Source organism: Pocillopora verrucosa, chromosome 2, assembly GCF_036669915.1.
Source record: "Pocillopora verrucosa isolate sample1 chromosome 2, ASM3666991v2, whole genome shotgun sequence".
Classification (NCBI taxonomy): domain Eukaryota; kingdom Metazoa; phylum Cnidaria; class Anthozoa; order Scleractinia; family Pocilloporidae; genus Pocillopora; species Pocillopora verrucosa.
In genome coordinates this window covers 19,121,254-19,149,247 of record NC_089313.1, presented here as the reverse complement: position 1 = coordinate 19,149,247, position 27,994 = coordinate 19,121,254, and the positions used below count along the sequence as shown (strand labels likewise).

At 39.2% G+C, this 27,994-nt stretch overlaps 2 protein-coding genes across 3 annotated transcripts; one reads left to right on the top strand and one right to left on the bottom strand.

Moving 5' to 3' along the window:
• The first annotated feature begins 221 nt into the window (after positions 1-221).
• LOC131790524 (multifunctional protein CAD) lies at positions 222-26,352 on the top strand. Of its 2 annotated transcripts, XM_059107733.2 has the most exons (41): positions 222-373; positions 1,602-1,871; positions 2,574-2,716; positions 3,546-3,699; positions 4,429-4,600; positions 5,129-5,567; positions 5,734-5,865; positions 6,000-6,233; positions 7,385-7,606; positions 8,267-8,455; positions 8,750-8,983; positions 9,141-9,278; positions 9,453-9,626; positions 10,008-10,055; positions 11,225-11,307; positions 11,640-11,886; positions 12,023-12,121; positions 12,241-12,342; positions 12,705-12,827; positions 13,188-13,370; positions 13,488-13,706; positions 14,201-14,368; positions 14,908-15,090; positions 15,509-15,613; positions 16,529-16,762; positions 17,023-17,271; positions 17,730-17,894; positions 18,091-18,222; positions 18,746-18,947; positions 19,076-19,191; positions 19,871-20,086; positions 20,427-20,637; positions 20,956-21,113; positions 21,707-21,781; positions 22,294-22,435; positions 22,692-22,762; positions 23,163-23,288; positions 23,790-23,945; positions 24,389-24,490; positions 24,841-24,935; positions 25,077-26,352. In XM_059107733.2, the coding sequence occupies exons 1-41, from the start codon at positions 256-258 to the stop codon at positions 25,177-25,179; spliced, it is 6,732 nt and encodes a 2,243-aa protein (XP_058963716.2). In that variant the 5' UTR covers positions 222-255; the 3' UTR covers positions 25,180-26,352. The 2 variants fall into 2 exon arrangements, with proteins under 2 accessions (XP_058963716.2, XP_058963717.2); XM_059107734.2 differs by lacking the exon at positions 10,008-10,055.
• LOC131790525 (uncharacterized) lies at positions 25,817-27,994 on the bottom strand. The gene has a single exon (XM_059107735.2). The coding sequence runs from the start codon at positions 27,859-27,861 to the stop codon at positions 26,761-26,763; it is 1,101 nt and encodes a 366-aa protein (XP_058963718.2). The 5' UTR covers positions 27,862-27,994; the 3' UTR covers positions 25,817-26,760.

Here is a 27,994-nt window from a genome sequence, read left to right as displayed (position 1 = left end):
CTTCGAGGAACGGAATCGTCTTTACATGTGTATATCATTTTATCTTTGAAGTTGTAGTTGCGCTTTTCCATCGAAAATGATTGTTAAAGTTTGTTCACATATCAAGGTAGATTGCTAATGCACTTTCTGATGTAATAAGATTTTCTTCCGGTTTACTTTAGTGCGAGCGGGAAGCTGGAGCCGAGATTCATATATCGCGCCAAATTTTTTATTAACTCAGAGTGGCTAATGGTGACTTGGCCACAGTAACAATCTATGCACGAAGGGGAAATGGCGTCGAATCGTTCAAAGCTAGCCAGTTTGATCTTAGATGATGGTTCTGTATACAAAGGGAAGCTGTTTGGATCAGCTAAGTGCGTTGCTGGTGAAGTTGGTAAGGCATTACTTAGTGTTATTTGTTTTCAAAAGTTGACTAGTCGAGCATCGAACTCACGTGTTCGATCCCTTTTCCTCTACAGTACCGAAATGGTTGAAATAAGCCCGTGAAATCGTTGTTCAAAAGTGAGAGACTGTTTTATATTAGAAATTTTAGAGGCTGTAAGTTCTGATATGCGAGGAGAATGGAATTGTGACTCTTTAATTACATAATTAAGTCTTGCTTTCTCCGTGTACAGCTTTTTCTGTCATTGAATAGAATACATTCTAACGAAACGACATTTTTTTACTTACTGGTAAAGAGATTCGACAAAAAACTTTGTCATATGAAACCAACCAAAGGGAAATGACATGAAGGAAATCTTTGATGTACCTATGTGAACGATTAAGGAAAATGTAGTGTGGCTTAGTTTTCTCGTAACCTCTTGCACGTGGTAGAGATGCAGTAGCTATGTTGGCACGTGGTAAATGAGCAATAGCAATGTTGAGAAGGTCCCGGATGTCAAAGCATGAAATGTGACATCCGGTCACAAATGTGGCTGGGAGCTTGTAGGAAAATATTTGGAAGATAGTAGATATATCAGTAAATAAAGTTTTCTTACATTAAAGCCAGAGAGTTTATCATAAACAGGCATGTTTAGAAATATGGATAATCGGTTTTAAGACATAAAAGCTAGCTAAGGATGAGATGACATTCACTAAACCCTTTAATTCCCATGAGTGACCACGACAGAATTTTTCCTAACAATATAAACACAATATCAAGCAGACAAGTGATGAGAAGAAAGAAAATATTAATAAGGGGATTACATAGTTGATCTAATACCAAGTTCTCCAAACTAACATCACAAGAGCTATATGGCAGACAGTAAGGAGAATTACTAATGAGATCTGGGGAGATAAAGGGTTAGCTCCCACAAGTGATAAACTTGTAACTTCTCATTATGATATCCATAAACTATCTAGCAAAGAGGTAATGAGAATACTCCAATTTATCAGGTAGAAGTTGTTATCTTGACCTAGTGCCCAATTCTTGTAGCTAATTTATTATAAAATGTATAGCAGCCAGAGAGGAGAATTTAAAATCAGATCTTAGGGTTGATGGGTTAAGCCAACACCATTTGACTCAAAGTCCAAAAAAATATGCTCTTAATGCCAATAGGTCTAAAAAAAAAAACAATTTATAAATGAAAAGGTAAATAAATAACTAACACTTTTATGATTAGTGTTTCAGACTGGTATGGTTGGATATCCACAATCCCTCACAGATCCATCATACAGATGTCAAATTCTTACTCTCACCTACCCACTGATTGGAAACTATGGAGTCCCAGATGGAAAGAAGGACTCGTATGGTTTAACAGCTGAGCTTGAGTCAGATAAAATCTGGGCAGCTGCACTGGTTGTTGGTGATTATGTGGAAGAGTACAGTCACTGGAATGCAAAGAAATCACTTTCTCAATGGCTAGAAGAAGAGGGGGTACCAGGAATTAGTGGTTAGTTGTTTGGTTTTGATCAGGTATTTTTTGAAAAAAGAAATTGTAGTTCATTTTCAGGAGTTGTATGAAAATGTTATGGTTGATTGGGAAGGGATGTAGGGACGATGGTATAATAGTCCATTCCATTATTCCTAGCATTCCAAGATGCTTTGAGAGATCTTCCTTTTACTAGGTGATCAATGTTAAAACAAATGAATACAATTCAGGTGGTAAACTCTAAAATTGCCAGCCAACACAAATTAAATAGTCTATAATTTGTAAACAATGGTTTTTGAAATGGGTTCCAAGGATATACCCCTATTTTAAGTTTCCTGCCTCTAGCAGAATGATAACTGGCTTACTGAAGTTCTAATTAATATTAAATAGAAAAACTAAAGGAAAGTTTCTTGTGTAATTCCAATTTGATGTTTAAATTCAGGGATTTAATCTTTCAGCTAACATTTCAGATAGGTCTTTGCCAGAGAAACTGGTGACAATAGACTTTGATGAATGGTCTTTGAGGAGCAACCCTCTGATTCTTGTCTTCATAGGGATTTCTCCCTTTCACTATGTTGGTGTCTTAAAGAGAAGAAGAAGACTTAGCAAGGTTCTGTTGGCACTTGCAAAGTTGTCCAGTAATAACAGTGGCAAGGCAGTAGTTCAATACTTTTTTTTCAACATTGTTTGATTTCTTACATCATTAAAATACGTGTCTTTCAGGTATTGACACAAGAGCATTGACCAAAAAGATAAGAGAAACAGGATGTATGTTAGGAAAAGTGGTGATTGAAGATGTTGAACCAGAGTCTGTACCATTTGACGACCCAAATCAGAGAAACTTAGTCGCAGAGGTTTCATCAAAGGTTAGCTTTATAAGTCTAAAATTTCAAAAAGATCAAATCAGATTGGAGGGCTTTCTAAAGACCAGGCATCTTCTAAATTGTCAGGATTATTCTGTGGTGAGGTGTGTTTTTCTGCATCTATTATGAGTTCAGCTCTTGTCCACTTTGGAACAAGAGAAAATACACATACCATAGGTAGTATTTTGGGTTTTCCATTTGTTAGAATAGGGATATTAGGTGACATGCATAAATATCTATAGACTTTTCATACCTATGATTTTGAATTTGTTTGAGGTTTCTTAAGTAATACTTGGTACTTGAATGAAGAAAATACAAACTTGATCAGACAATTTGATTCGTTTTACCCTTAATTGATAAAATAACAAAACCTAAAAATAATGTTTTCGTAATTTTACATAAGAAGGAAGCTTTATGATAATTACCAAGTACTCTTTGGTAAAATGTGAAATAGTTGAAAAAAATGTAAATTATTAGTTTACCAAATTAAAAAAAAACATGGCCACTGTAAACAGTTTCTAAAGCGAATGCTCAAAATGTGATATTTGGAAACCCTTCACAGTGGCCATTTTACAATCTTGTTTCAGTTGGTAAAACCAAATTATCATGTAACACTCCAATTTATGCTGCACCAAAGTTTCTAGAGAGGCTTTCCTCCTTTATTCATTTCTTGTTTCAATTGGGCCAATTAATGCATTTGACCAAGAGCATAGCTGACATAGGAATGCAATTTGTAGCTTATTTCCTGTAATAGATTGGTCATTTTGATGAGGTTACTAGAGAAACAGAAGTTACACAGTAATAATTTGTTGCACTGTAATTATTTTGACAGGCACCAGTTGTTTATAACCCAGCTGGTGATTTAAAGATCATTGCTGTAGATTGTGGAATAAAATACAACCAGATAAGGTGTCTCATTGCCAGAGGAGCTGCTGTTAAAGTTGTTCCTTGGAATTACAACTTCAATGATGATGTAGAAAAAGGAGGTAAGTTTTTTCACTAACATGTGGTACAATAAGTAAAATTCAAATTTTGAAAAATGTAATCACCAATTAACTACTGCATTGCTAAGTAGAAGTTGGGTGCCTGAAACATCCAGGAGCATCCACTATTGGCAGCCAGCTTCTAGATGGAGACTTCTCCCATGGCCAGCAAATCCTGGTAACCCAGCCATGAGCCCCCACACTGGGAAGGGAAACAGGCACCCATCACACTAAATAAACAGTGGAAAGAGGGAGGGAAGGGGTGGGGAAAACTGCCTGGACAATGAGCTGCCACTTCTCACAATGCTGCAAGTTAATGCTCAAAGCACACACAAGAATGCCTCCAAGGAAGAGATTGGAGTTCCAACACATTTGCAAATTTTAAAGACCGCTGACTACTAGAGAACGCTGATGCTCTTTGTTGGTAACTCTGTTAAAGTGCATTCAACTGCTTATAATGCATAGTTTGAGAATATGAGCAAATTTTTCATGTTTCTCTTTTGCTCTTAATGCTACCTGCGCATGTTTTTGGTAAAGGAGAAGTCTAGCAAATAAGTGATGGTGACACATCAAGTTATTTGGGAAATCCTAACCGAAATGGAACTTCAACCTTAGTCAATGTTTTGCTCTTGGTAGGATGTCTATTGTTCATGTAAATGATGGAGTTAGCACATTGTAGTTCAGAGCAAGATATTTTTCAGTCAGTGATTATTTTTTGCTTTTTTTTTGCAGAGTGTGATGGTGTGTTTCTAAGCAATGGTCCTGGAGACCCCACTTTCACTACTGATACTATAAACAATATCAGAAAGTTTACTGAACGCACAAATCTTAAACCTCTCTTTGGAATTTGCTTTGGTCATCAGCTCCTGGGATTGGCTGTTGGATGTAAAAGCTTCAAAATGAAGTTAGTTGAAGAAAATCTTGTTCCTGCATTCTTTTTTTTTGTTGTTAATCAGCCTTTATGAAAACCATATTTTTAAAATCTACACTATAACAGGAAAGAATTCCTCATCTTTAATAATGCTGCAATTTAGAGAAATTACTTTAGAATTCTTTGGGAAAAAAGGGAAAACTCCTCTTATACCTGAAAAGCTGATACTTGCAGTGTTAGTCTATTGGACAGCAAAGTACTTTTATTATCTCCCTAACCTGTCTAATTTTGCTCCAATGAAGGGCTTATAATCAAAACATAGTTGCAGTGGTCAGGACTAATTAAAAGCTCTCCACTGAATGACTTACAATCATGAAATGGTCTCAAGAAGTAAATTTTACATAACACAAAGAAAGGAAATTCTGTGAAAAATGAACTTGCCTTTTGATGCACCAAAACAGTTACCTTAAAAGTGTATTAATTTTTTGTAAAACAAAATCATGTAAATGTTTCAGCAGGCCCACAGGAAAACATTCTGTTACAATTATGTTCATTTTGTAGGTATGGAAATCGAGGTCACAATATTCCTTGCATACATCATGGCACAGATCGCTGTTTTATCACCACACAGAACCACGGCTTTGCTATTGACACCAACTCTCTGCCACCTGAGTGGTCAGTGTTGTTTACAAATGCTAATGACCAAACAAATGAAGGGATAATTCATAACAGCAAGCCATTCTTCAGTGTGCAGTTTCACCCAGAACATATGGCTGGACCACAGGACTTAGAGTTGTTGTTTGACATCTTTTTGTCCACAGTCAAGCAGTTCAAACAAACTGGAGAGCAATCAGTATCAGTTAAGGAAAAGATTCAACAGTCACTGAAATTTGAGCCATTAGTCTCCCCCAGTGAACACAGATCCAAGAAAATTTTGATTTTAGGGTCTGGAGGTTTGTCTATTGGACAAGCTGGAGAGTTTGATTACTCAGGGTCACAGGTGAGGCCACAAATGTAATGCTTTACTTAACTGACGCACTTTGGGAATAGTAATATAAATTTGACACAAAAAAATAGCTGGCAAGTGTCGCAGTGCCTGTATATTGCTATCATGTAATCTCTGGGCAGGTATGTAGCTTATATATAATATTCTTAACTTTCTGCAGGCTATTAAAGCTCTGAAAGAAGAAGGTATCCAAACTGTTTTGGTGAATCCTAACATTGCTACAGTGCAGACATCAAAAGGCCTTGCAGACAAAGTCTATTTTCTGCCCATTACAGCCAACTATGTCACTCAGGTAATTAAGCTGACCTTTTTGTTGTTAGAATAATATGATTTTTAAATTTTAACTTCATATTCTCGAAGTAATAATGACAATAGTCAGTTTTAATGAATATTTTTTTTTCTTTTTCCTATTGATGTACAATCTAGGTCATTCAAAGTGAACACCCAGATGGTATCCTTTTGTCATTTGGTGGTCAAACTGCCCTGAACTGTGGCATTGAGCTTCAAGCAAGTGGTGTACTTGAGAAGTATGGTGTCCAAACACTAGGGACTCCAGTTAGTTCTATAGTTTGTACTGAAGACAGAAAGATGTTTGCTGAGAAACTGGCAGAAATTGGGGAGAGAGTTGCCCCAAGTGAAGCAGTGTATTCTGTCAAGCAGGTTAGTGCATGTTTGTGTGAGCTGCTGGGGAGGGGGTAGTGGTGAATGACACAAACCTAAGCCTTGATAGCTCTTGCCATCATGCAAAAAATTGGATCCAATGACATTATTATTTCATGATGTATGCTAAAAAGCTGTTTTCTGTTATTATGATGGGACCTCTACAATTGTAGAAACTTTTGTATACTGGTGTGACATTACAAAAACATTTTAAGCAAATGAAGATCATCGCAGTATATACTCAACTTAAGCAGTTGAGAAATAAGGCCTGAAAAAAATTCAGGCCTGAACGGGAATCGAACCCATGACCTCTGCGATACCGGTGCAGCGCTCTAACCAACTGAGCTATCAAGCCAACTGGGAGCTGGTCAATTGTGAGTTCGTTATATACCCGTAGATGGAGAAGGTGTGATAAGAATACATGAAAGTCATATATTTGTACTGCGGAAAATACATTTTAAGCAAATGAAGATCATCGCAGTATATACTCAACTTAAGCAGTTGAGAAATAAGGCCTGAAAAAAATTCAGGCCTGAACGGGAATCGAACCCATGACCTCTGCGATACCGGTGCAGCGCTCTAACCAACTGAGCTATCAAGCCAACTGGGAGCTGGTCAATTTTCAGTTTTTTCAGCTCCCAGTTGGCTTGATAGCTCAGTTGGTTAGAGCGCTGCACCGGTATCGCAGAGGTCATGGGTTCGATTCCCGTTCAGGCCTGAATTTTTTTCAGGCCTTATTTCTCAACTGCTTAAGTTGAGTATATACTGCGATGATCTTCATTTGCTTAAAATGTATTTTCCGCAGTACAAATATATGACTTTCATGTATTCTTATCACACCTTCTCCATCTACGGGTATATAACGAACTCACAATTGACCAGCTCCCAGTTGGCTTGATAGCTCAGTTGGTTAGAGCGCTGCACCGGTATCGCAGAGGTCATGGGTTTGATTCCCGTTCAGGCCTGAATTTTTTTCAGGCCTTATTTCTCAACTGCTTAAGTTGAGTATATACTGCAATGATCTTCATTTGCTTAAAATGTATTTTCCGCAGTACAAATATATGACTTTCATGTATTCTTATCACATTACAAAAACAGTTTTGACAAGAATTAGTTACATTCCTATGGGTGTTGTCGAAATCCATGTCTAGGCTATTGCTGCTGCTGAAAGACTTGGGTATCCTGTGTTAGTGCGGGCAGCATTTGCACTTGGTGGCTTGGGGTCAGGATTTGCTCAGGACAGAGAAGAACTGGTTTCCCTTGTCAATGCAACCTTTGCCCATACCAAGCAAGTGAACCTGGACAAATCATTGAAAGGATGGAAGGAGATTGAATATGAGGTTGTCAGAGATGCTTTTGACAACTGCATCACAGTGAGTATAGTACAGTGTGATAAAATTGTGATCATATAATTCCTCTAAAAACATATGTGTTATGTATACAGTAGTTGGGGAGACACTTCGGCAAAATGGTTAGGGCGGTGGACACTGTATTTGAGAAATGGTCAGTTGATAGTGTAATGTTTGTAGGCAAGACACTTTCTCTCCTTCCCAACACAGTGCCTCTCTCCACCTAGTATAAATAGGTGTCACCAAACTGACCAGAAAACCTGACAAAATGCTGCAGGGAGAGCATGATGAGTAGCTTTGTGCTGGAAAGATATATATATATATGTGCAAATTAGCTGGCTGCACATTAAATGTGCACCCAGCTAATTTGCAATTCAGGCCATCCGTGTCCGGTCAAGAACAATTTGATTTACCGCATCAACAACAGGATTATAGCTTGAGACCTCACAATCCACCTGCTGGGAATTCTCGCTGTCTTATTAGTCAGGCACAGACACCAAATGAATATGCAACATACATGTTGTTTGGTTACCTGTTGTTGAATGAACCTGTAATGGACCAAGGAAGAAGCAGTACTTTGTATATCTTCATGCTACAGAAACCAGCACAAGCTCTGGCTGGATTTGCTACTTTGGACAAGTACAGAGTCAAATTTTTTACCAATCCATCATTGTTTCCCTGTAGGTTTGTAACATGGAGAATGTTGATCCACTTGGTATCCACACTGGAGAGTCCATTGTTGTTGCTCCAAGTCAGACACTTACCAATTCAGAATACAACATGCTGCGCACTTGTGCTGTCAAGGTTATCAGACATCTTGGAGTTGTTGGAGAATGTAACATACAGTATGCTCTTAATCCAGAATCTAAAGAGGTTTGTATTTTTTTTTATATGAAGTATGTGTGTTATTACTATAACTCTCCTCTATCCCAGTCTTGTGTATTGGATTCTTTTCACCACTTTGCTTCAGTAGTTTCTGTATTTGTTTATTTGATGATTTCTTTTTTGTGGAATTAAGGTGCAAATGGGGCGTGGTGCATTTATGCCAAAAATAACATGAAATGATGAGAAAAAGATAAAAACTTTTTTCTTCATAGTACACTTAAATAAACAACTATGCAAATGTAAATTTTACCTGCTTTTGTTTTTGTTTTTTTTGATTGCTAGTATTTCATCATTGAGGTAAATGCACGGCTTTCTCGAAGTTCAGCTCTCGCATCAAAGGCTACAGGCTATCCCTTGGCATATGTTGCAGCAAAGTTAGCTCTGGGAAGACCCTTACCAGTGTTAAGGAACTCAGTCACCAACTCTACAACAGCTTGCTTTGAGCCTAGCCTGGATTATGTCGTCGTTAAAATTCCCAGATGGGACTTGGGCAAGTTCAGCAAGGTTAATACAAAGGTAAGAATCACCTACCATGCTGTGAGGAATTTTAGCTTAGACACTACCGCTGGCAAGCGCTATTTGGTGAAATTCATATTGAGGAAATTACTTTTGGCACATCCTAAGCAGTTGTGAAATGAAATGATTAATTCTTATGTAACTTTTCAATCTGTAGATTGGAAGCTCAATGAAAAGTGTTGGAGAAGTAATGGCTATTGGACGACGGTTTGAAGAGGCCCTACAGAAAGCCCTAAGGATGGTGGACGAGTCAAACCTGGGTTTTGATTCTCATGGCCATACTGCATCTGATGAGGTAAGTTCCTTTTTCTTTGTACAATCTTCATCACCTATGTCCTTGACTGTGTACCAAATAGTTTGTAGAAACTATGTGCCTGGGAGTGTAAGGGTTACAAATAGTCTGTTCTACTCAGGTTTTTGACATTAGTAAAACCCTTCTGTCAAAATAATTGTGATTTCTGTGATATAGGAATTGAAGCAGCCTTCTGATCAGCGTATTCATGTGCTTGCTGCTGCATACAAGGAAGGGTACAGCATAGATAAGCTGTACGAGCTGACAAAGATTGACAAGTGGTTTTTGAGCCGCATGAAGTGCATCATGGATTATGCACTTTTGTTGAAAAATTACAGAGAAAAGGCTGAGGTAAGAACAAATTCTTCAGACATTTTCCTCTCTAGCATGACTTAACTTACCCTTTTTTGAATCAATGGATCAGTTACTATTGTCAGGTTAGACAACATAAGAACAACTCAAATCATAAAAGCTTTTTGTTGGCATGATTGAAAAATTAATACAAGCTAACAGGGCACCGAAATTCATCTAGTTGACAGACATAAATAAATTTCTTTTGATTGTTTGTATTGGTGTTCCTTTAAATGATAGCAGCTGTGTGAATTCTAGGACACAATGTATAATTTTGTTCATTGATATGTATAGAATTTCTTGTAATAATATTGTCTTATGCTGCACTCGTGAGTGTTGTTTTATTGACAATGTTTTATTGGTGATTTATGCTCCCTGTAGCCTGGTCAACCGTCATCAACATCTACACCCTTAATGCACAGAGAGAAGGTAGAGAGTTTGAAGTAGCAAACAGCAAATTAAACTCAAAACGTTATGAACATTTTTATTAACCAACTAACTGCTTTACAAGGACAGGGAAAGTTAGAAAGCATCTAGCGACAATCATGGTAATGTCTTGCACTATTAATAGCTAACCTTTAATATATAAGCTAAACATGTCCATTATAACAAATTAAAAATTGACTAGTCATTTGAAATAAAGCTGCTGGATTAAAACTCTTTTAGAATTTTAAATGGCTACTTGAAAACAAGGTAAGAAGTCAAATTGTACTAAACTTGAATATATAATTACTTGAAACACTAACATACATGTAATATGTGAATAACAAAAGAATGTAAATGATAATCAGAAATGCAACAATCATACAACTTTAGCTACTGTTATCTTGACACTCAGAAAATCCTGATCATGAGAAATTTTTCTGGAAAGTGGCTATGTTGCGAGAACAATCCAATCAGACAATCAGACACAGTTTGCCATCATGTTCCTACTAACATTGTGATTGATTATAAGGCCAGAAACAAAACAAAAAAAGTTCAGTTATTCATGGTTTTTTCAACCAAAATTGGCAAAGAAAAAATACTTTTAGCAGTACATCTCCTTTAATCTTTTGTTGAGTGAAGCTTGAGATTATCTTAGCAGCTTGATGTTGTTGTTGTTGCATTTTTATGGACCTGAACACCAAAAAATAAACCAAAAAAAGAACTTGCCAACCTTAATTGCCTCCTACTTGTTCAATACTGGGAAATCTCAACTCTATGTAATCCTTTAACTCCCATGAGTGATCAAGGCAGAATTTCTCCTCACAATATCAATACGCTATCAACCAGATCAGTGATGAGAATAAAGAAAAAGATCAGTTTGGGGATAATAAGTTGATCCAATACCTAATTCTCTGAACTAACATTATAAGAATTGTATGGTTGACAGTAAGGAGAATTACAAATTTGATCTGGGAGTTAAAGGGTTAAGTCATTTCCCTAAAAGAATGGTCATTACTGGTGGTAACTCAAAATTTCTGTTCACTCGGCCTGACACTATTTATTTCCAAACTGGGTGAAAGTTGGCTTTGTAGGGATCAGTTAGAAGGTATGTTTGTTTTTTTGTTTTTTTTCAGAATAAAAGTTGAAAAGTATGTGCATTTGTTCCTTTATAGGCAGCTGAAGTCTCATATGAGCATTTACTTGGAGCTAAACAACTAGGATTCTCTGATAAGCAAATTGCAAAGTGTATTCACAAGTAAGTTGCGCATGTAGCTATGGAAAATTTTGTATCCTTTATATCATTTTGCAAGATTTTCAAATCTAACCTCACCAGCTGTAGCCAGTCAAAAGGATTCATACATGGTTTGATAGGATTAGGTCATTCAGTTTCCTCACCTCTGTCAGGTGCTCAGTATCATGACTAGCAGAATGCATTCTTGTTAAATGGCAAACTACAAATTCAGTTATCTGTACATCTGAGCATTCAAAAAAAAGAAAAACGTTATTGATTTGCTTAACCTGAGCCAGCAACTTCATTAATTATCTTTTGTGACCAATTGGAATGTAAGGTTATTTGTCTACTTTCAGTACTGAACTTGCCGTTCGCAAAGTTCGGCAGCAGTATGGTCTTACTCCATATGTAAAGCAGATTGACACCGTGGCTGCAGAGTACCCAGCCTTTACAAACTACCTGTATCTGACTTACAATGCATGTGAAGATGATATAGACTTTGAGAGTGGGGCCTGTATGGTAATTGGTTCTGGGGTGTACCGAATCGGCAGCAGTGTGGAATTTGATTGGTGCGCTGTAGGCTGTATCAGAGAACTCAGAAAGGTAGGTACACTGTAGTAGTTGTTTTGATATTCCCCTTGCATGTAAATCACCTCAGAAAGCAGGTCAACCTTATTATTTGAGAACCTCTATCGCCATGTCACAAGTGTCCTAGTCACAAATTTTCTTTATTTTTTAGTTGAAGAAAAAGACCATAATGTTGAACTATAATCCAGAAACTGTCAGTACAGATTATGATGAATGTGAGAGACTGTACTTTGATGAAATCTCCTTTGAGGTGAGTGTTGCACAGGGCTCCAAGCTCAACTTTTTACAAAATTTTTCCAAACAGATTGGTTTGTAGTAAAGCCATTTTTATGAGTTTTTCACCTAACAAGTGTCTATCTGTTATTTTAGATTGTTATGGACATTTATGAGAAAGAAAATCCAGAGGGTATTATCCTAAGCATGGGAGGACAATTACCAAACAACATTGCAATGCAGCTTCACAGACAACAGGTAGGGGTCAATCAGTCAAGCAGTCAATTGATTATTGATATTAACCAATAATCCATGGCACCTAATATTCACTTCATTCACCCCCTGCCCCCCCTCTCCCCCTACTCCCCCTCTCCCCCCACCCCCTTCCCCCTCTCCCCCTTCCCCCCTATCACTCCCTCTCCCCCCATTTACATGTAAACCGGTGGACATTCTGGGGCTTCAAGGCTCAGAAAGGTGAAAGGTGGAGTAACTGGCGATCAAAACCCTTAGTGTTTATCTTTAGTATGCATCACCAATAAGTCACTGGCCAACAGTGGTTCGTCAGATGGATCTCTCCAAACTGCTATGAGTGTAATGTTATTGCATCATTTGTTGTGTAGGTTCGCATCCTCGGCACCTCTCCTGAGATGATTGACAATGCCGAGAATCGTTTCAAGTTTTCCAGAATGTTGGACAACATTGGAATTCTGCAGCCACAGTGGAAAGTTCTTACAACTTTAGAGGTATGTTGCGTAAACAGATCATCCTTTTCAAATTATGTAAAGAATAACTATTGAGGAGAGAGAAATGTTTGAAATACTTACCTCAATGCATTCAAGAAGCGTCGTTGGTAAAACTGATTAGTTAAAGTTATGAAAAGACAACTCATTTGCACTGAATATTTTCATATGCCATAGCTGTAGTGTAGGTGTTAGTGTTTGTACAGCGGCTGCATGGCACGTTACAGCTGTTTAAGAAGTTGCATTAAATGTGTGCTTAAAAATGTGGGGAAAAGAGTAAATCTGTAAGAATTCAACTGACCACAGACCGACCAATTTCGACGAGAATCATTAACACTCTTTTTGAAAACATTTATTTTACAGGATGCCAAAAAGTTCTGTGCCACAGTTGGGTATCCCTGTCTTGTGCGACCATCCTATGTGCTCAGTGGTGCGGCCATGAATGTTGCATTTTCTGATCATGAAATGGTTACGTACCTTGGCAATGCTCAGTCTGTATCCAGTGAACACCCTGTTGTTATTTCCAAATTCATTCAAAATGCAAAGGTGAGAAGCTGTTTTCAAGCATGCTTACATCTCACTTTGAAGAAGCCTGCGTAATACCAAGTTACCTACTTTCTTTAATATCATCATCTGCACAAATTGCTCAACTTGTCTCTGCAGGAGATAGATGTCGATGCAGTGGCTAGTGATGGTGAGGTGGTTGTCATGGCTGTATCTGAACATGTAGAAAATGCTGGTGTCCATTCTGGTGATGCTACAATGGTTTTACCTCCACAAGATCTGAATGAAGAGACACTCAAAAAGATACGAAAGATCTGCTTTGATATTGGACAAGCCTTAATGGTCACAGGGCCTTTTAACATGCAGCTGATTGCTAAGGTTTGTCTTCTGTATGTACACATGGTTTTATTAAGAACCCTTTTTTTGCCGTCTCTGTTCAGTTCTAGTTCACAGATGAGTCCAAATTGAGGTCAAAGAATCGCACACGAGCTGTGAGCGAGTGGCTCACTCATGTTACCGATTTTAATATCAGATATGACCTGTAACTGATTAGATGCAAATTGGAATCTATTTTATTTACACAATGAACAGGGAGGTACTTTACCTTTTAACTCACACTACTGTCTCCTCGATGGAAAAGCGAAAGTTGCCTTTTTAAATGAAAACTTACTTGTCCTTTTTAATTTAAAGTTTTCCTCCTATGATCTGAAAACAAATTCCTCCAACTGATGACCAGATGTTACTTTCTTGGTTAGTATTGAGAATTTGAAATTGGGAAATATGCCACAATGATAATTTTCTTTCTCCTCGTCACGTGATAATTACGAATGGTGATAGGTTTATTAAAGTGAGTTATATTGTTCGATTCACAGGATAATGAACTGAAAGTAATCGAATGTAATCTTCGTGTGTCCCGGTCCTTTCCTTTTGTATCCAAGACTCTTGATCACGACTTTATCGCTATGGCAACACGAGCAATCTGTGGTGTACCTGTCGAGCCAGCTTTGGATTGCACGGGATATGGCCGAGTTGGAGTGAAGGTGAAAGGAACGTTTAGCATAAGAGCAGTTTGGGTCAATTTGTTCTGTTTCAATACACTTGAAAGGAATAAAGTAGCTAGCAGAGGTGTCTGGCTCCAACGAGCTTCTTCAATTTTGAGATACTGACTTATCAGGCGCACGTTATTTCACTAATCCTCAACACAGAAATGTCTAGTCTTGTAATTTCTTTAATTTCGGAGAGACATATTTATGACTAAGCGATCTTCGTCAGTTTCCGTATTTTAGTGCTCAAACTCTTTTTTGAACTTCTATGCAATCGCTGGACTAAATGTGACGCTTCTGAGGCCGGTAATTAAAAACCGTTAGCATTATTTCCGGTTTATCTCACGGCACATGCTGTCACCAGCACCGTAAACAACGCCGTGTTTTCAATAAAATGTAGAACATTGAAAAGGGTCTTTTTACGAAAAAAGCGAACATTTCATATCTTGTTCGGAAGGATTGTGTCAGAGATGACAAAAAAAGTAAATCGATTTTTGTTTTTTCATCGTTTTTTTTTTCCCTTTTTTGTCATCAAGGTACCTCAATTTTCTTTCTCACGCCTGGCTGGGGCAGATGCCATGTTAGGCGTGGAGATGTCTAGTACGGGAGAAGTGGCCTGTTTTGGCGAAAATCGGTACGAAGCTTACCTCAAGGGTATGCTTAGTACTGGGTTTAAGATTCCTCAAGAGTGCATCCTCCTATCGATTGGAAGCTTTAAGGTACAATGACTTTTAAAAGTTTAAATTTATTTAAGTTAGTTTTCATTTCACTGAAAGGTAATTTCAATACTGTTCCAAATATCGCAAACTTGAGTTCATCTTGAACTTCAGACCCCGCCTTACAGGCTTGAAATTCAAATTTGACCACAGTTACATTACTCCTCACTGATATCTCAAAAGTTTATTTTTTTTTCCTCTCCGATAACAATTTGAACCTTAGGGATATTTTTCTCTCAATTTTACCCTCGATATCTTGGACGAGCTTAAAGAGAAAACCATCTGGATTTTAAGCACTTAGCTACTTTGTGCCCTTTTTGATCATTCTCTTTTGACACTACAGTTGTTCCCAATAGCATTTTACAAACTTTCTTTGAACAACGCGATAATTTTTATTGTTGTGTGGTTTGAATGTTTTTAGTCCAAGAATGAGATGTTACCAAGCATTAATACTTTGGTAGAATTAGGATTCAAGTTATATGCCAGTCCAGGGACAGCTGATTTTTACACGGAGCATGGGGTTAAGGTCAGTAATCACTACCATTTTCATTTATCAAACATTGAAGAAAGCTTAGAGGGACAAAAGGTTTAGGGTTGTTGTGTCTTAATTCGTGGTAACCACATGTCAGGAAATGATCCGTCCGGCTACAACTGACATTTTTGGAGAAAAGCCATTCACCCATATTTAGTCAGACAGTTAGTTTACCACTTTTTCTGTCTAAAGAAACTGTGGTGCTGCGTCGGTGGGAGAGTTTAGCAAAAAATAGTTCGGAAAGCCGCAAAACGCTAGAACAAAAGTTTATCTTCCAAATCGGCACTCTTAACCCCCACGGTATCAACGAGCGCTTTTCATTCGACTAATTTATTCTTGTTTTCTCGTCACCATATTCCCACCAATAGCGTAACTATATTTTCTGAATATAAACCTACACACGAGCCACAATTCTTCCAATCACTCTGACGAGGGGCTCACGCTCGAAACGTCAGCCTTTTTACTCTTTACGGTGGCCAGTTTACGTTTTCAACTCAGTTGTTAACACTAATTTACCTTTCAGTCAGGCAGTCTGTCTGTCAGTCGTTTGCGCCTGTTTAATACTCTTGACCGCTAGCAGAAACAATTCACTGACTCGTATTTACATCGTGTCATTGTGAGCTTCTTGGAACTTCTCTGTGTTAAAGAAAATGGATGGAATGGTCGCAAAAAAGAAAAAAGAAAAAGCGCAATATAAGTATTAAATAAATAAATAAAAATAAATATTTTAGCCAGGGAATTGTGTAGTTTTATTGGTAGAAAATTTTTTGTCACTCTTGAAGGCAAGGTAAGTCTATCGATGTAAAAATACGCATAATTTCATAATTGCATATCTCCTTCATAATTAGGGCGAACACATTTCAGGGTTTCTCGACTTCTTCCTTAACCAGTGGTGTTCTTTACACGCAGGTCAAAACAGTGGATTGGCCATTTGAGGAGGGAGGTAATGGCGCCACAGAGCAGAGTATTCTAGATTACCTTGCACAGAACAAGTTTGATTTGGTGATCAACCTTCCGCTAAGGAGAACTGGCTCCAGGCGTGCGTCGTCTTATATAACACATGGTTACCGCACCCGCAGAATGGCTATAGATTATTCCATACCACTCATCACAGACATTAAGTGTGCTAAGCTCCTTATTGAGGTAATTACGAGAAGTTAAGTAAATGACATGCTTGTGCACATTGTTTCACGATACTAAATGAATGTTTAATCGTTTGGCTCACGAAGTAGAGTCACTATCGTCTGTGGAGAGGCCAACTGAAAGTCTGGTTTGGAACGAATCCGCTGAACGTCTTTAATTTTGTAAACAATAATGTTTATGGACCTTGTACTAAGTCACAACTTGATTTGTTCTCTTGTGTACTTAATTTGTTCCCTTGAGTAGATCTTTGTGATTTGTAGGCTCTAAAGAGAATCGGCGGAGCACCTAAACTGAAGACTCACATTGATTGCATGTCATCTGGCCGCGCAGTTCGTCTGCCTGGGTTGATTGACGTACATGTGCACCTGCGCGAGCCCGGGGCGACACATAAGGAAGATTACTCATCTGGGACAGCAGCAGCTTTGGCTGGTGGTGTGACAATGGTGTTAGCCATGCCTAACACTAATCCCGCTATTGTTGATGAATCAGCGTTCAATCTGATTAGAAAGGTACGGTGGAGATGATTTGTAAAAAGCAGAGCTTCATTTGAGTTACCCGTTTACCATGACGGCATTGTTATATTTACATGTTTTAAAAATATCTAATTAGTACTCTTTTATTGACTCTTAGACCCACAAAATTGACTTGCGTCTAATTTCTCCTCACATTATCACCCCTAATCACACATTTAGATCATGAGAATAAAGGAAATGATCACCAACAGAAGAAGCTCATAGTTGTTAAACAAATTCTCCTTGTCAGCACCTTAGGAAATGTAAAGAGAACAGTGTGGAGAATATAGAGACTGATTTTAGGGTGACAAGAGTAAATATAATACCATACTATTTAAATGGCAAAGTAAGATCGGTAATTTTTATCTTATTGAAGGAACAATTATTGTAATTTCTTTTGGACACGACGCTAAATGTACAACTGAGATTTTACTTTATCAATCCTCAATTTTCAGTTGGCCTCTGCTGGTGCTCGATGTGATTATGGTATATACTTGGGTGCCAGTGCTGATAACTACACGACAGTGAAGGATTTGGCCCACCTGTCTGCCGGTCTAAAAATGTACCTCAATGAAACGTTTACTACTCTGAGACTTGACGATATGTCAACATGGATGAAGGTGGGGCCTCGTTTGTTTCGATAGATAGCGCTATCCGGGATTCTCTGCCGTAGCGATCGCGATTTTTTCTCTGCACCAGTTTTCTTAATTACAGCTGGGATATATAGGATGTATTGCGCTTCAGTTACGTTGTAAACATGTCAAAAGTTTTTATTTGCGTTGGTAAATTGTTTTTCATCATTTTTATTCATTCCAGCATCTTGAGCATTGGCCAAAACATATACCACTGGTGTGCCACGCCGAGGGACGCACAACTGCTGCCATCCTTTTGCTAGCAGAGCTTGCTGATAGACCAGTTCATATAGCTCATGTGGCAAGGAAAGAAGAGGTGAGAGCAAAAAAAACCGGGCTACTTGATTAGTACCCCCCTCCCCTGGCGTGGTCCATTCCTCCTTAGTCAACGAGGCTCGGTTTAGGCCGTTTGTCACTCTACAAAAATGTAAGCGGTAGTTCTACGTCCTCCATTCCCTCCAATCTGGCCTTATTCAGCCTTATACTAGCATCTCGTTCGGCGTTCTTCCTCTTGTGCCAAAGCAGATGTTGAATTGCGTTGTCGTGTTCTTCATCTGAAAACAAAGTAATGAAAAAAAAAATAGAAACTGGCTTGGAAAGGGAAGAACTTGAGCCTTAGATGGTCGTCTTGAGATTCTGCTCACGTTTTGCCGAACGGGCTCTTTGGCAATGTCTTAGTATATTCCTGAAGGAAGTGTTCCTCAGAGATAATCATGGAGCAGTAGAAAGCATTATTCACTATCGCTGCGTTTCTCATGTAATCTTCCTAACATAACTAACTGACCCAAACTGATAATAAACTGAACCAACTGACCCCACTACCCTTGTATTGTGTGTAGGTGCTTGTGATTCGAGCTGCGAAAGAGAGAGGAATCCAAGTCACGTGTGAAGTATCGCCTCATCACTTGTTCCTGACAGAAGATGACGCGGATAGGATTGGCATCAAGAGAGTTGGGGTCAAGCCTCCTCTTGTAACGGCTGAAGATCAGAAGGCACTCTGGGATAATATGGACATCATCGATTGCTTTGCTACAGATCATGGTGAGGTTCATTGGCCTGAATATTATAACTGATAACATTTAACTCTTAGGTCTTGTGCACATAATTCAGCATGAAAGTTTATCGTCGCGCGGTTTTTACTTAAGTGTTTAATTTTTTCTTTCTTGTAGCACCACATACACTGGAAGAGAAAGATTCTGATAAGCCGCCGCCTGGCTTTCCTGGACTGGAAACCATGCTGCCTCTGCTGTTAACTGCAGTGCACCAAGAAAGATTAACGATTGAAGTAAGAATCAATTCTCATTTTCTCATAAGCTTGCAGTACATTTTACAGCCTTTGTCAAACAGGGTCAGAAGGAAGCAGGGATAGAACAGTGATGAGGATAGTTTCCGTCTCACCAGCTTCCCCGGTGCTCAAATGTGTTTTTGCTAAGTCCCTTTTTCGTGTGTAATTAAGTCTGTGAGGTTTGCTCCGATATTTACTCTGGAGGAAGTAAAGGAAATGGTTGTATGAAGAAAATCCATTTCTACTTAGTGCTTCCTTATTGTAAGGCTTACAATAGGGAAGCACTGGTTGGCTTTTATTAGCCGGACTACAAGTAATCTTTCTTTTTGTCTTACGTCCAACCATTTGTCGATCGCGGATGATCATAAGATTTCGCGCGACACTTGCCGATTTAGTCTACATAGTCAAATGAACGACCTGTATATGGAGTTCTGACTTATGCACTGATGATGTGTCTTTCTATGCTACAACAAAATGTCAAAGGGGATATTTTGAAATAGACTGGGTCCCAATAATCCAAGTTATGTGAAATAAGTGTAGCAACATCGCAAATGTGTTTCCAACATGTAGTTAGCTTTTGTCCAATACGTTTATCAGTATTGCTTCATATGTTGGATTTACTAGTATTAGTGATCCTCGGGAAAGTGTAACTGACGTTTAGTTGTTAAACGTGTGTTAGGACATTATTCTTCGACTGTGCACGAATCCACGAAAAATCTTCAGCCTTCCCGAGCAGAAAGATACATACGTTGAGGTCGAAATTGGAGAGGAATGGACTATTCCGTCCGCTATGACTTACTCTAAAGCGCAGTGGACGCCATTCGCCGGAATGAAAGTCAATGGCTGTGTTAGAAGAGTTGTGCTGAGGGGTGAAACTGTGGTTATTGACGGAAAGGTGAGTGTGAGGCTTCCTTTCCTCTCTTTTATTGGTTGTTGAAGGCCGATTAACATTATTTGCTTGGTAACACGGATTCTTAATCTGTGCCGAAGGAGGCTGTGAACAATTCCGGTTAGATCTGTGTTGGAAAAGGATAACTTGTTGAGTGTCTTTGAATCTGACTTTGGGTCTGGAGAGTTTTGAAAAATGACGAAAACTACGTTTTTCAACTAAAGAGCTAGATTTTCCGCTAACAACTTCGTAACCTCAGAGCGCTCAAATAGAGTAGCTGAGGTCGTCACCAGTAGCAAGCAGTTCTTGTTGATCTTCAGATTGATAGAGAATTATTACACTGCAGGTCCTGGCGGCCCCTGGAGCTGGACAAGATGTGCGCATGATCAGTTCATTGCCAGCTGCGCCACCCGTCTACCAATTGCAACCGCAGCCTCAGATACCGCCCCCCAGTCCCAGGAAGGTGTCAGACACCCGCTGGGGCTTTCCACCGGCTGTACATCGGTTTGTTGATACGCATTATGGCGGACCAGAACCTCTCAGCGTGTCTTTAGGAGGTACTTAGGCTCACAATTCAATCGTTGTTCAGTTTAAGCACGCGTGACATGGACAATATCTCGCGCCAAAACTGCTGCTTTGCTTCGCGGGTGTAAAACTTTGGCGCTTGTGCTGCTCCTGCAAAAAGCACCTCTTCTCCCCAAATGAACTCAACCAGAAGTACGGGACTGAAATTCCTACAAAAAAAGTTTCGGGAGAAACTAACCAACCTCTGAAAGGTAGCATTCAAACAAATGTGACTTTTACTCCCGTAATTTAAGGGCCCTCTTTCTATTCCTATCCCCTTTTTAACATGTTTTTCTCTTTTTGTTTTTCAGATGGGACCCCAGAGTCTGCACCGCATTCTGTCCATACCCCTCCACACCCAGTGTCGCCAGGTGTACATTCACATGTCCCAATGACCCTTCCCCATGTACCTTCCCATGTGATCTGGGGTCAACACATTTTGAGCGCCAGTAAATTCACCAGAGAGCAGGTATATAAACGGCTACCTTTTCCTCTTGAAGAGCGAGGTGTACCACCAACGTCCAAATTCTCTTTACTTGTCTTCATATATTTTGTATTCCCAGCTTCCTTTGGAAAAATTCCCAGAGATTGAATTTGTAAGCTTGACTCCTCAAGTATGGACACAAACGAGTGTTCCAAATACCACCTTGAAAATACGAAGATCAAAACTCCAAGATTTAGCTCGCACTCTTCTAAAAACTAGATTAGCCATCAAAGAGCTGTAATTTGAAACGCTTTGTTAAATTACGATACAGTTAAATGCTATGGTTAGAAGGAAAGTGTTATTGAACAACTAGATCTTAATGAAATCTATCGCAAAGAAGAAAGGTAAAGGCTGAAATGCTTTTCGATGAGTGTGATTTTATTTAAAATTGATATTGGTTTTTATTGTATATACACATGTTTATTTGTTTTCGTAAATTTCTTATAATTGGAAACACAACCTCACAAAAAGGTTTATACCTGAAGCCATATCTTGGATGGACTAAGGATATCCTTCTTGTTGTTGATAGTCTGTTAGTAAGGATGTTCTGCTTAGAAGAGCGTATTTTCTTTACACAGCTCCATTTCCTGTTCAACGTGGCTCATCAGATGCGGCTGGTCGTTCAGAGAGAAGGTGTACTGGATTTGCTTAAGGTAATACTTTGTTAAAACTCTGATCAGAAAATAATTTCCTCCGAAGATTATTAAGCTCTGAAACAAATTTGGGGAAAATAGGACGGTGTAATTTCGTTCGCTAAATTCCAAATCGTCTGGGCTCAAGCCTTGATCAGGTCACTACCTTGAGTTCTTGGGTAATACTCTTATTTTTACAGTTCCTCTCTCCTCCTAGGAGTTTAGATGGGTCCCCCCCCCCTCCTCCTGGCGTGGGAAAAGGGATTTTGCAGTGTACTAGAATCTCATCAGGGGCGGAGGGTAGCACTATTCTCATTCACTTAATGCCAAAGATCCCAGGATAAGCTTGGATATTAGCCAGTCGCCTCTTCCTCAAACTTCCCTTCGGATTTGTTGTCTGTCATCACACATGTATAAAGTTATCGCCTTACCAACAGATGAGACTTGTCCGTCTGCTTTGTGTATCGACTGTGATTCATTATTTGATTGATTTGGCTCCCAACACCGGATTGATTTCCCTTGTTTTTATACAGGGTAGGGTGATGGCATCGTTGTTTTACGAAGTCAGTACACGGACGTCATCATCGTTTGCTGCCGCCATGCAGAGACTGGGTGGATCTGTTATCTTTATGAAGGAACAAGATTCATCGGCCAAGAAGGGAGAAAGTCTAGCAGGTAGTATTTTAGAAGACGCAATATGGATAAGAATATTTCCTTGGATTGGTGACGTTTTCGAGAGTAAATTTTGTTGATTCTGTTCTGAGGGTAGAAAGTGATAGTTACACCTCAAGGTCTTAAAGTATAGAATAAGTAAACCATTGAGGCAGCAGCCATGTACAGCTGTTTTGGCCAGGTAAGACTAAATTTTATCTTCAAAATGATAACAAACAAAGCTGTCGGTTCTCACAAGTGGTAATATTTTGAACGACAGACTCCGTACAAGTGATGTCATCTTACTGTGATGTAGTAGTGATACGACACCCTGAGCCCGGAGCAGTACAGGTCTGTTATTATCCTTTGGTGCTTTTCTTCTAACAGAACTGTTAGTCTGTCTGTCTGCCTGTCAGTCGCTTGTAGTTGATAACCACTGAGCTGAGTGACTGTCTGATTCTGTTCTTCCTTTCGTGGCATTTTATTCCCTTAACTGTTAAAGTTAGTTTATTTTGATGTGTTAATCCTCTTACATAACTGTTAGTCTGTCTGTCCATCTTTATCTTTGTCTCTCTGTCAGTCAGTCTGTCGATCAGTCAGTCACTCAGTGAGTCCGTCAGCTAGTCCTTTAGCAAGTTCTAGCTGGTTTTCCCCCAAGTGTCGGTATGTTTCTTTTTTCGTTGCATTTTATGCCTCTAATTTAATTTGTTAATGTTGTATGAGGATTGCAATGGGTTTTTACCATTTACAGAAAGCCGCCGAACACTGCCGCAAGCCAGTCATAAATGCGGGCGATGGAGTTGGAGAACACCCGACCCAGGCCCTATTGGATGTGTTTACCATCCGTGAGGAGATTGGTACTGTAAACCGTCTGACGGTAAGGAAAACAATCCGCTGTACTTTGTTAGTGAATACCTAAAAGTTTTGAGGTGCCCAAGATGATAACGTGGAACGAAACTCCTCCAATGTGCTGAATGTATGTTTTCTAATATCTGTCCCGGACATGCTATGACCTACCAGCATAGGTTTCATGATCCATTGGTGAGTGTTACTGCTAATGTGGCCTCCTGAAGTGCAGGCGGCTAACCATCAGGGAAACAGTCCGAAGATAGCTCAGGGAATGTTCTATGAGAGTATGGATTGCTGATAACTGATGTCCGAATACAAGGTGTGCAAAGGGAAGGTTACACTTTGAATGTGATCTTACATCCAAAGCACAGGTTATCTCGAGAAAGGTCAAAATAACTTATTTTTTTTCTGGCCAGTCGTGTTGCAAACCATACATCTGCCCTGTACCTATCCCTAACGAGTTTTTACTTTCAGAGATACGCAAATTAATCATATTAGATAAAGTTTTGTTTTGATTTGGTTTTCAAAGGTGACCATGGTCGGAGACCTGAAGAACGGCCGTACTGTTCACTCATTGGCCAAACTGCTTTGCCTCTATGACGTCACGCTCCGTTATGTTTCACCTGCAGCACTTTCAATGCCTGAATCCGTCAAGGAATATGTCCGAAGGAAAGGAATACATCAGGTGAGTCACAGCTGCAGTTGTCTTGACGACAGTGGGCTGACTGAAGCGTTGATTGGACGTAAAAGCCCTGAAGAGTGCATTGCTGATGTTGGAAGAAAGTTACCACAATTGGCAAACAAAATTGAGAACGATTCAGGTCCGACGTTTGTTTTGGTTATTGTTTTAATCAGAAAATTTTAAGGTTTGTGCAGATCACGGAATACATGAAAAAGTCACCTGTTTTTCATTGTAACTTCCCAAGACTGCAATGCGAATGTGAGTTTGACTGGAAGTATTGTTCCCCATAGGAACATGCACCAAAAAATATGGTTATCCAAACGAAAACGCACTAGTATGGATTGGGGTTGAGAATGGGAACCTCGATCGAAAACCAACGGAGAAATTAAGAGCAAGAACTGCAGTGCCATATAATGGGATCTGATTGGCTGATTCTCTCTTCACAGGAAGAATTTTCAAGTCTTACGGATGCACTTCCTGACACAGATGTTTTGTACGTGACAAGAATTCAACGGGAACGATTTGAAAGCCAAGAAGAGTACGAAAAGGTAAGTTGTGTATTTGTTTACTTCAAAAATCATTTTTTTTCTCGAAATGTTCACAACTTGAACGAAAAAAAAGTAATGAAGTGAGACTTCGTGATCGTTTGGATGGCTTACTATCTTAGCTATATAAGCAACAACTAGCCAACTGACTTACATACATATTTTGTTGTGGACTGTCTGTCTCTCCATCTGTCTGACGGAACTGGTAGATATCCAACTGATTGACGGATGGATCGTTAATATACTGATTGATTTATTGAGCAGCCAACTGATTGGTTTAGTTATTGACTGAATGACAATCATTTGATTGATTGACTGATTGATGGTTGAATGGTTTGATTGTTTCGCTCTAGGTATTTGGAAGCTATGTCATCACACCACAGATTCTAACAGAAGCCAAGGAGAAGATGGTTGTTATGCATCCTTTGCCTCGTGTAAATGAAATCAGGTGAGTTACCCACTGCAGTAGCTTGATGAAAGACCTTGAAAATAATTTGCGAGGTAGAAACGAGCATTAACTTCCTTTGTTTGTTTGTTATCAATTACTGGCCAGGGAATTGACAGAGTCTGTGTTTGTACATTTTTGCAGCGTGGAGGTCGATTCTGATCCTAGAGCCGCTTATTTCCGTCAGGCTGAGTACGGCATGTATATCAGAATGGCTCTTCTCGCCTTGGTTTTGGTAAAGAGCTAATGGATTGCTGCTGGTATACTGAGGTCCTCTTTCATTATTACTGAACCTCTTTTCCTCTGAAGTCTCGGTAAAACTGCTTCTATGGCTTCGGAAGCTTGGGAAATTAGCCTGATTTGTTGAAGTTTGTCATCATCAATCCGTTTAATCTTGTCCATCCCAAGTCATCCTTGTTCCTTGAAAGTTTATTATTCCTTATATATCTTTTCTCTCTCTTTCCCTTTTTTTTTTTCTTCTTTTTTTCATCTTCATCGATATTCGTGGTCTTCTTCCAACTGAAGGGTGTTTTGCACGTCGGAAAACGTGACTTGATAAGTAACGCAACGTAACGTAACAACATAAACATGTAACGGTTAGACATTAGCAGACAATAGGTCTTAAATTAAGTATAAAGATAATTTGTTTGGGTAGGCAGACGATAGAGAAGGAAGGATAAACCGAATTAAAATGGTTTATAATGGAAAGCTTGACTAAAAACATGGTTTTAGATCATAAACAAAGGATGGAAAACATGAAAAGAGACTTTTAGTCACAAACGAGATAGATAATGCCTTTAGATATTGTTCCTGTTAGTTACCCGTAGTGTTCCAACTACAATAATTCTCCTTCGAATCGGAGCGGTAAAAGTTAGCAGTGTTCGCAAATTTCGACAATATGGAGCCTTCAGAGGTGGAACCTTAAAAAACAGTTTCTCTTTGAAGGCTAAACACACTGATATTTATAAGTGGCAGGTTAGTTTTATTTGTAACAAACTCAACTTTCGTTAAATATTTGACACGATTTGAATAACTTGGATCCGACTATTTTTGGTGCAGAATTTAGACAGCGAGAGAAGAGATTTTGTAAAATCATTGAGCTGCTTAGTTTCAGACTCTTGTAACTTTCGGACTGTACAATCAATGTTAATCATCGTAAAAATGAAGAACATATAGGAAATTTACTATAACCATTTGACAGAATGGCGCAGTTTTTGTTGTTGTTTAATCAATGTTCGTCGGTTGATGGTCATCGAGTGACTGTGGATAGACAGTTAGCCTGAAAGGATGAAGCAATTTTGTGTTCGTAGTAGGAATAATTATTGTCTAAATACCCTATTAGCGTGGGACGTTTAAAGATTGGTCTATGAAGAAAATGTTCAGTTCTCATAGTCAATAAAGCAATTGATTTGTACTCCTCAATTTGTGTTGGATTGTCGTATCTTGGAAAATATTTGACTGTGTAAGGGGGAGGGGGATTCAAAAATTGATAACAAGCTAGTGGCCTTGTTGGCTGACAGTTAGAAATTGAAATCTTTCAGTTATCTTTGCTTCATCCAGTTTAAAATGCTGTCTGTATCGAAAAATATGGAGGTTTATGTATTGTTTTAAAATTTGTGTAATGGGAAATTTGGAAATCTTCGTTAAACACGCAAGCATGTTTTCCTGTAACATTTGAAGATCTTTATTTTCTGCTTCTTTATCACAAGATCCGAAGGTTCCCAAAGGGGCATTTTACGGAAGTAAATCTACAGATATGGATTTACACCCTTGTTTATGAGAATGAACGAGAGGTGATACCATTGCTTAACCAAACCATCCTCTCTCTCTACTTTGTTGAGAAATTATTCTGTTTGGAAGGTTGCCAAGCAATTGGTAATTGCTTCTTTGCGCTTGCATTTTGTTTGTGGGTCCAATCCCTCGAAGAATAACGTCCTGTTCCACGGCTCCGTCTGTTGAAAGCTTCAATAGCTGGAATTGCTGCCAAGTGTCTTTCCTGTCTTTTAGGGGAAGAGTAGTGGTTTTGCGGCGTAGAAACCGAGGAATGTTCAGAGCGAGTTCGGTCGTGGAACGGAGATCTTTTTTCACGAGAATATTCAGCTATTCCGTTATTAGCGATTCCTCTGATGTCGTAAAAGTAAGGCGTTTGGTTCACACCCCCATACGTAACCCCAACTATGCCGAAATTTATCCCTGGCTGTGGGGCACCTTCAGCCTTACTCCTTCCTTCACTGGCCGGGGGTTTAAAGTTGTGATCAAAAAAAGTTCTATTAGATCCTGCTGTGAATTCCTTACCAGCCGATCGTCCAGTTTTGTTAAATAGCGAGGCGTCCTCAGTTCCAAGAGGGCGAGTGTTCGAGAGTGAGCGCCTCGATGACAAAGTTCTGGTTATAACTGGTCTCTCAACTCTTTTCACGACGTCTGTTGATGGCAGTAAATGGCTCGTATCGTGTTTAAAGTAATTGTTTAGAAAATGCCTTGAGGCTTCTCCAAAGCAGGCTGCGTTCAAGTTGTGCGTTTTCAAATGATCTTCGTCAAAACGAATCCGTGATGCTGATGCTTTTAGAATTGACTTGTAAGGGGCACGACTTGTCCTAAGTTCCGAACCAATTGCCCTTGAAGTCATCCATGTTTGCGTGTCTGTTTGTTCCGAGTTTGCATACGGAGAGTTGTTGGGGAGAGTGGCAAAGTTTACACCTGTGTTCGGCTTGTGGAGTGATGTTCCGTTCGCTAACACGGAGTTCCTTGCTACGACGTCTCGTGTAAATAAAACACCCTCTCGCAAATCCACGGTGTTTTCGCCGCGAGCGGGAATGTTAATCACCCATGCTTCATCTTTGAAAGACACACGCTTTGGTAGCTTTTGCGGTTCAGAAAGACGGCGATTTCTCAAAGTCAAAACCGATCCAGTAGGATCTTTGAAGTTCATAATTACCCCAAAGCTTTCCTCTTTTTTACGTTCGGTGCCAGTAAATATCAGATCGTCAAAGAAAGCTAAAAACCGTTGAGGAGAAATGTATCTTAAGGTGGAATTGATAAGTGTATAGAGAAACTATGGCTTT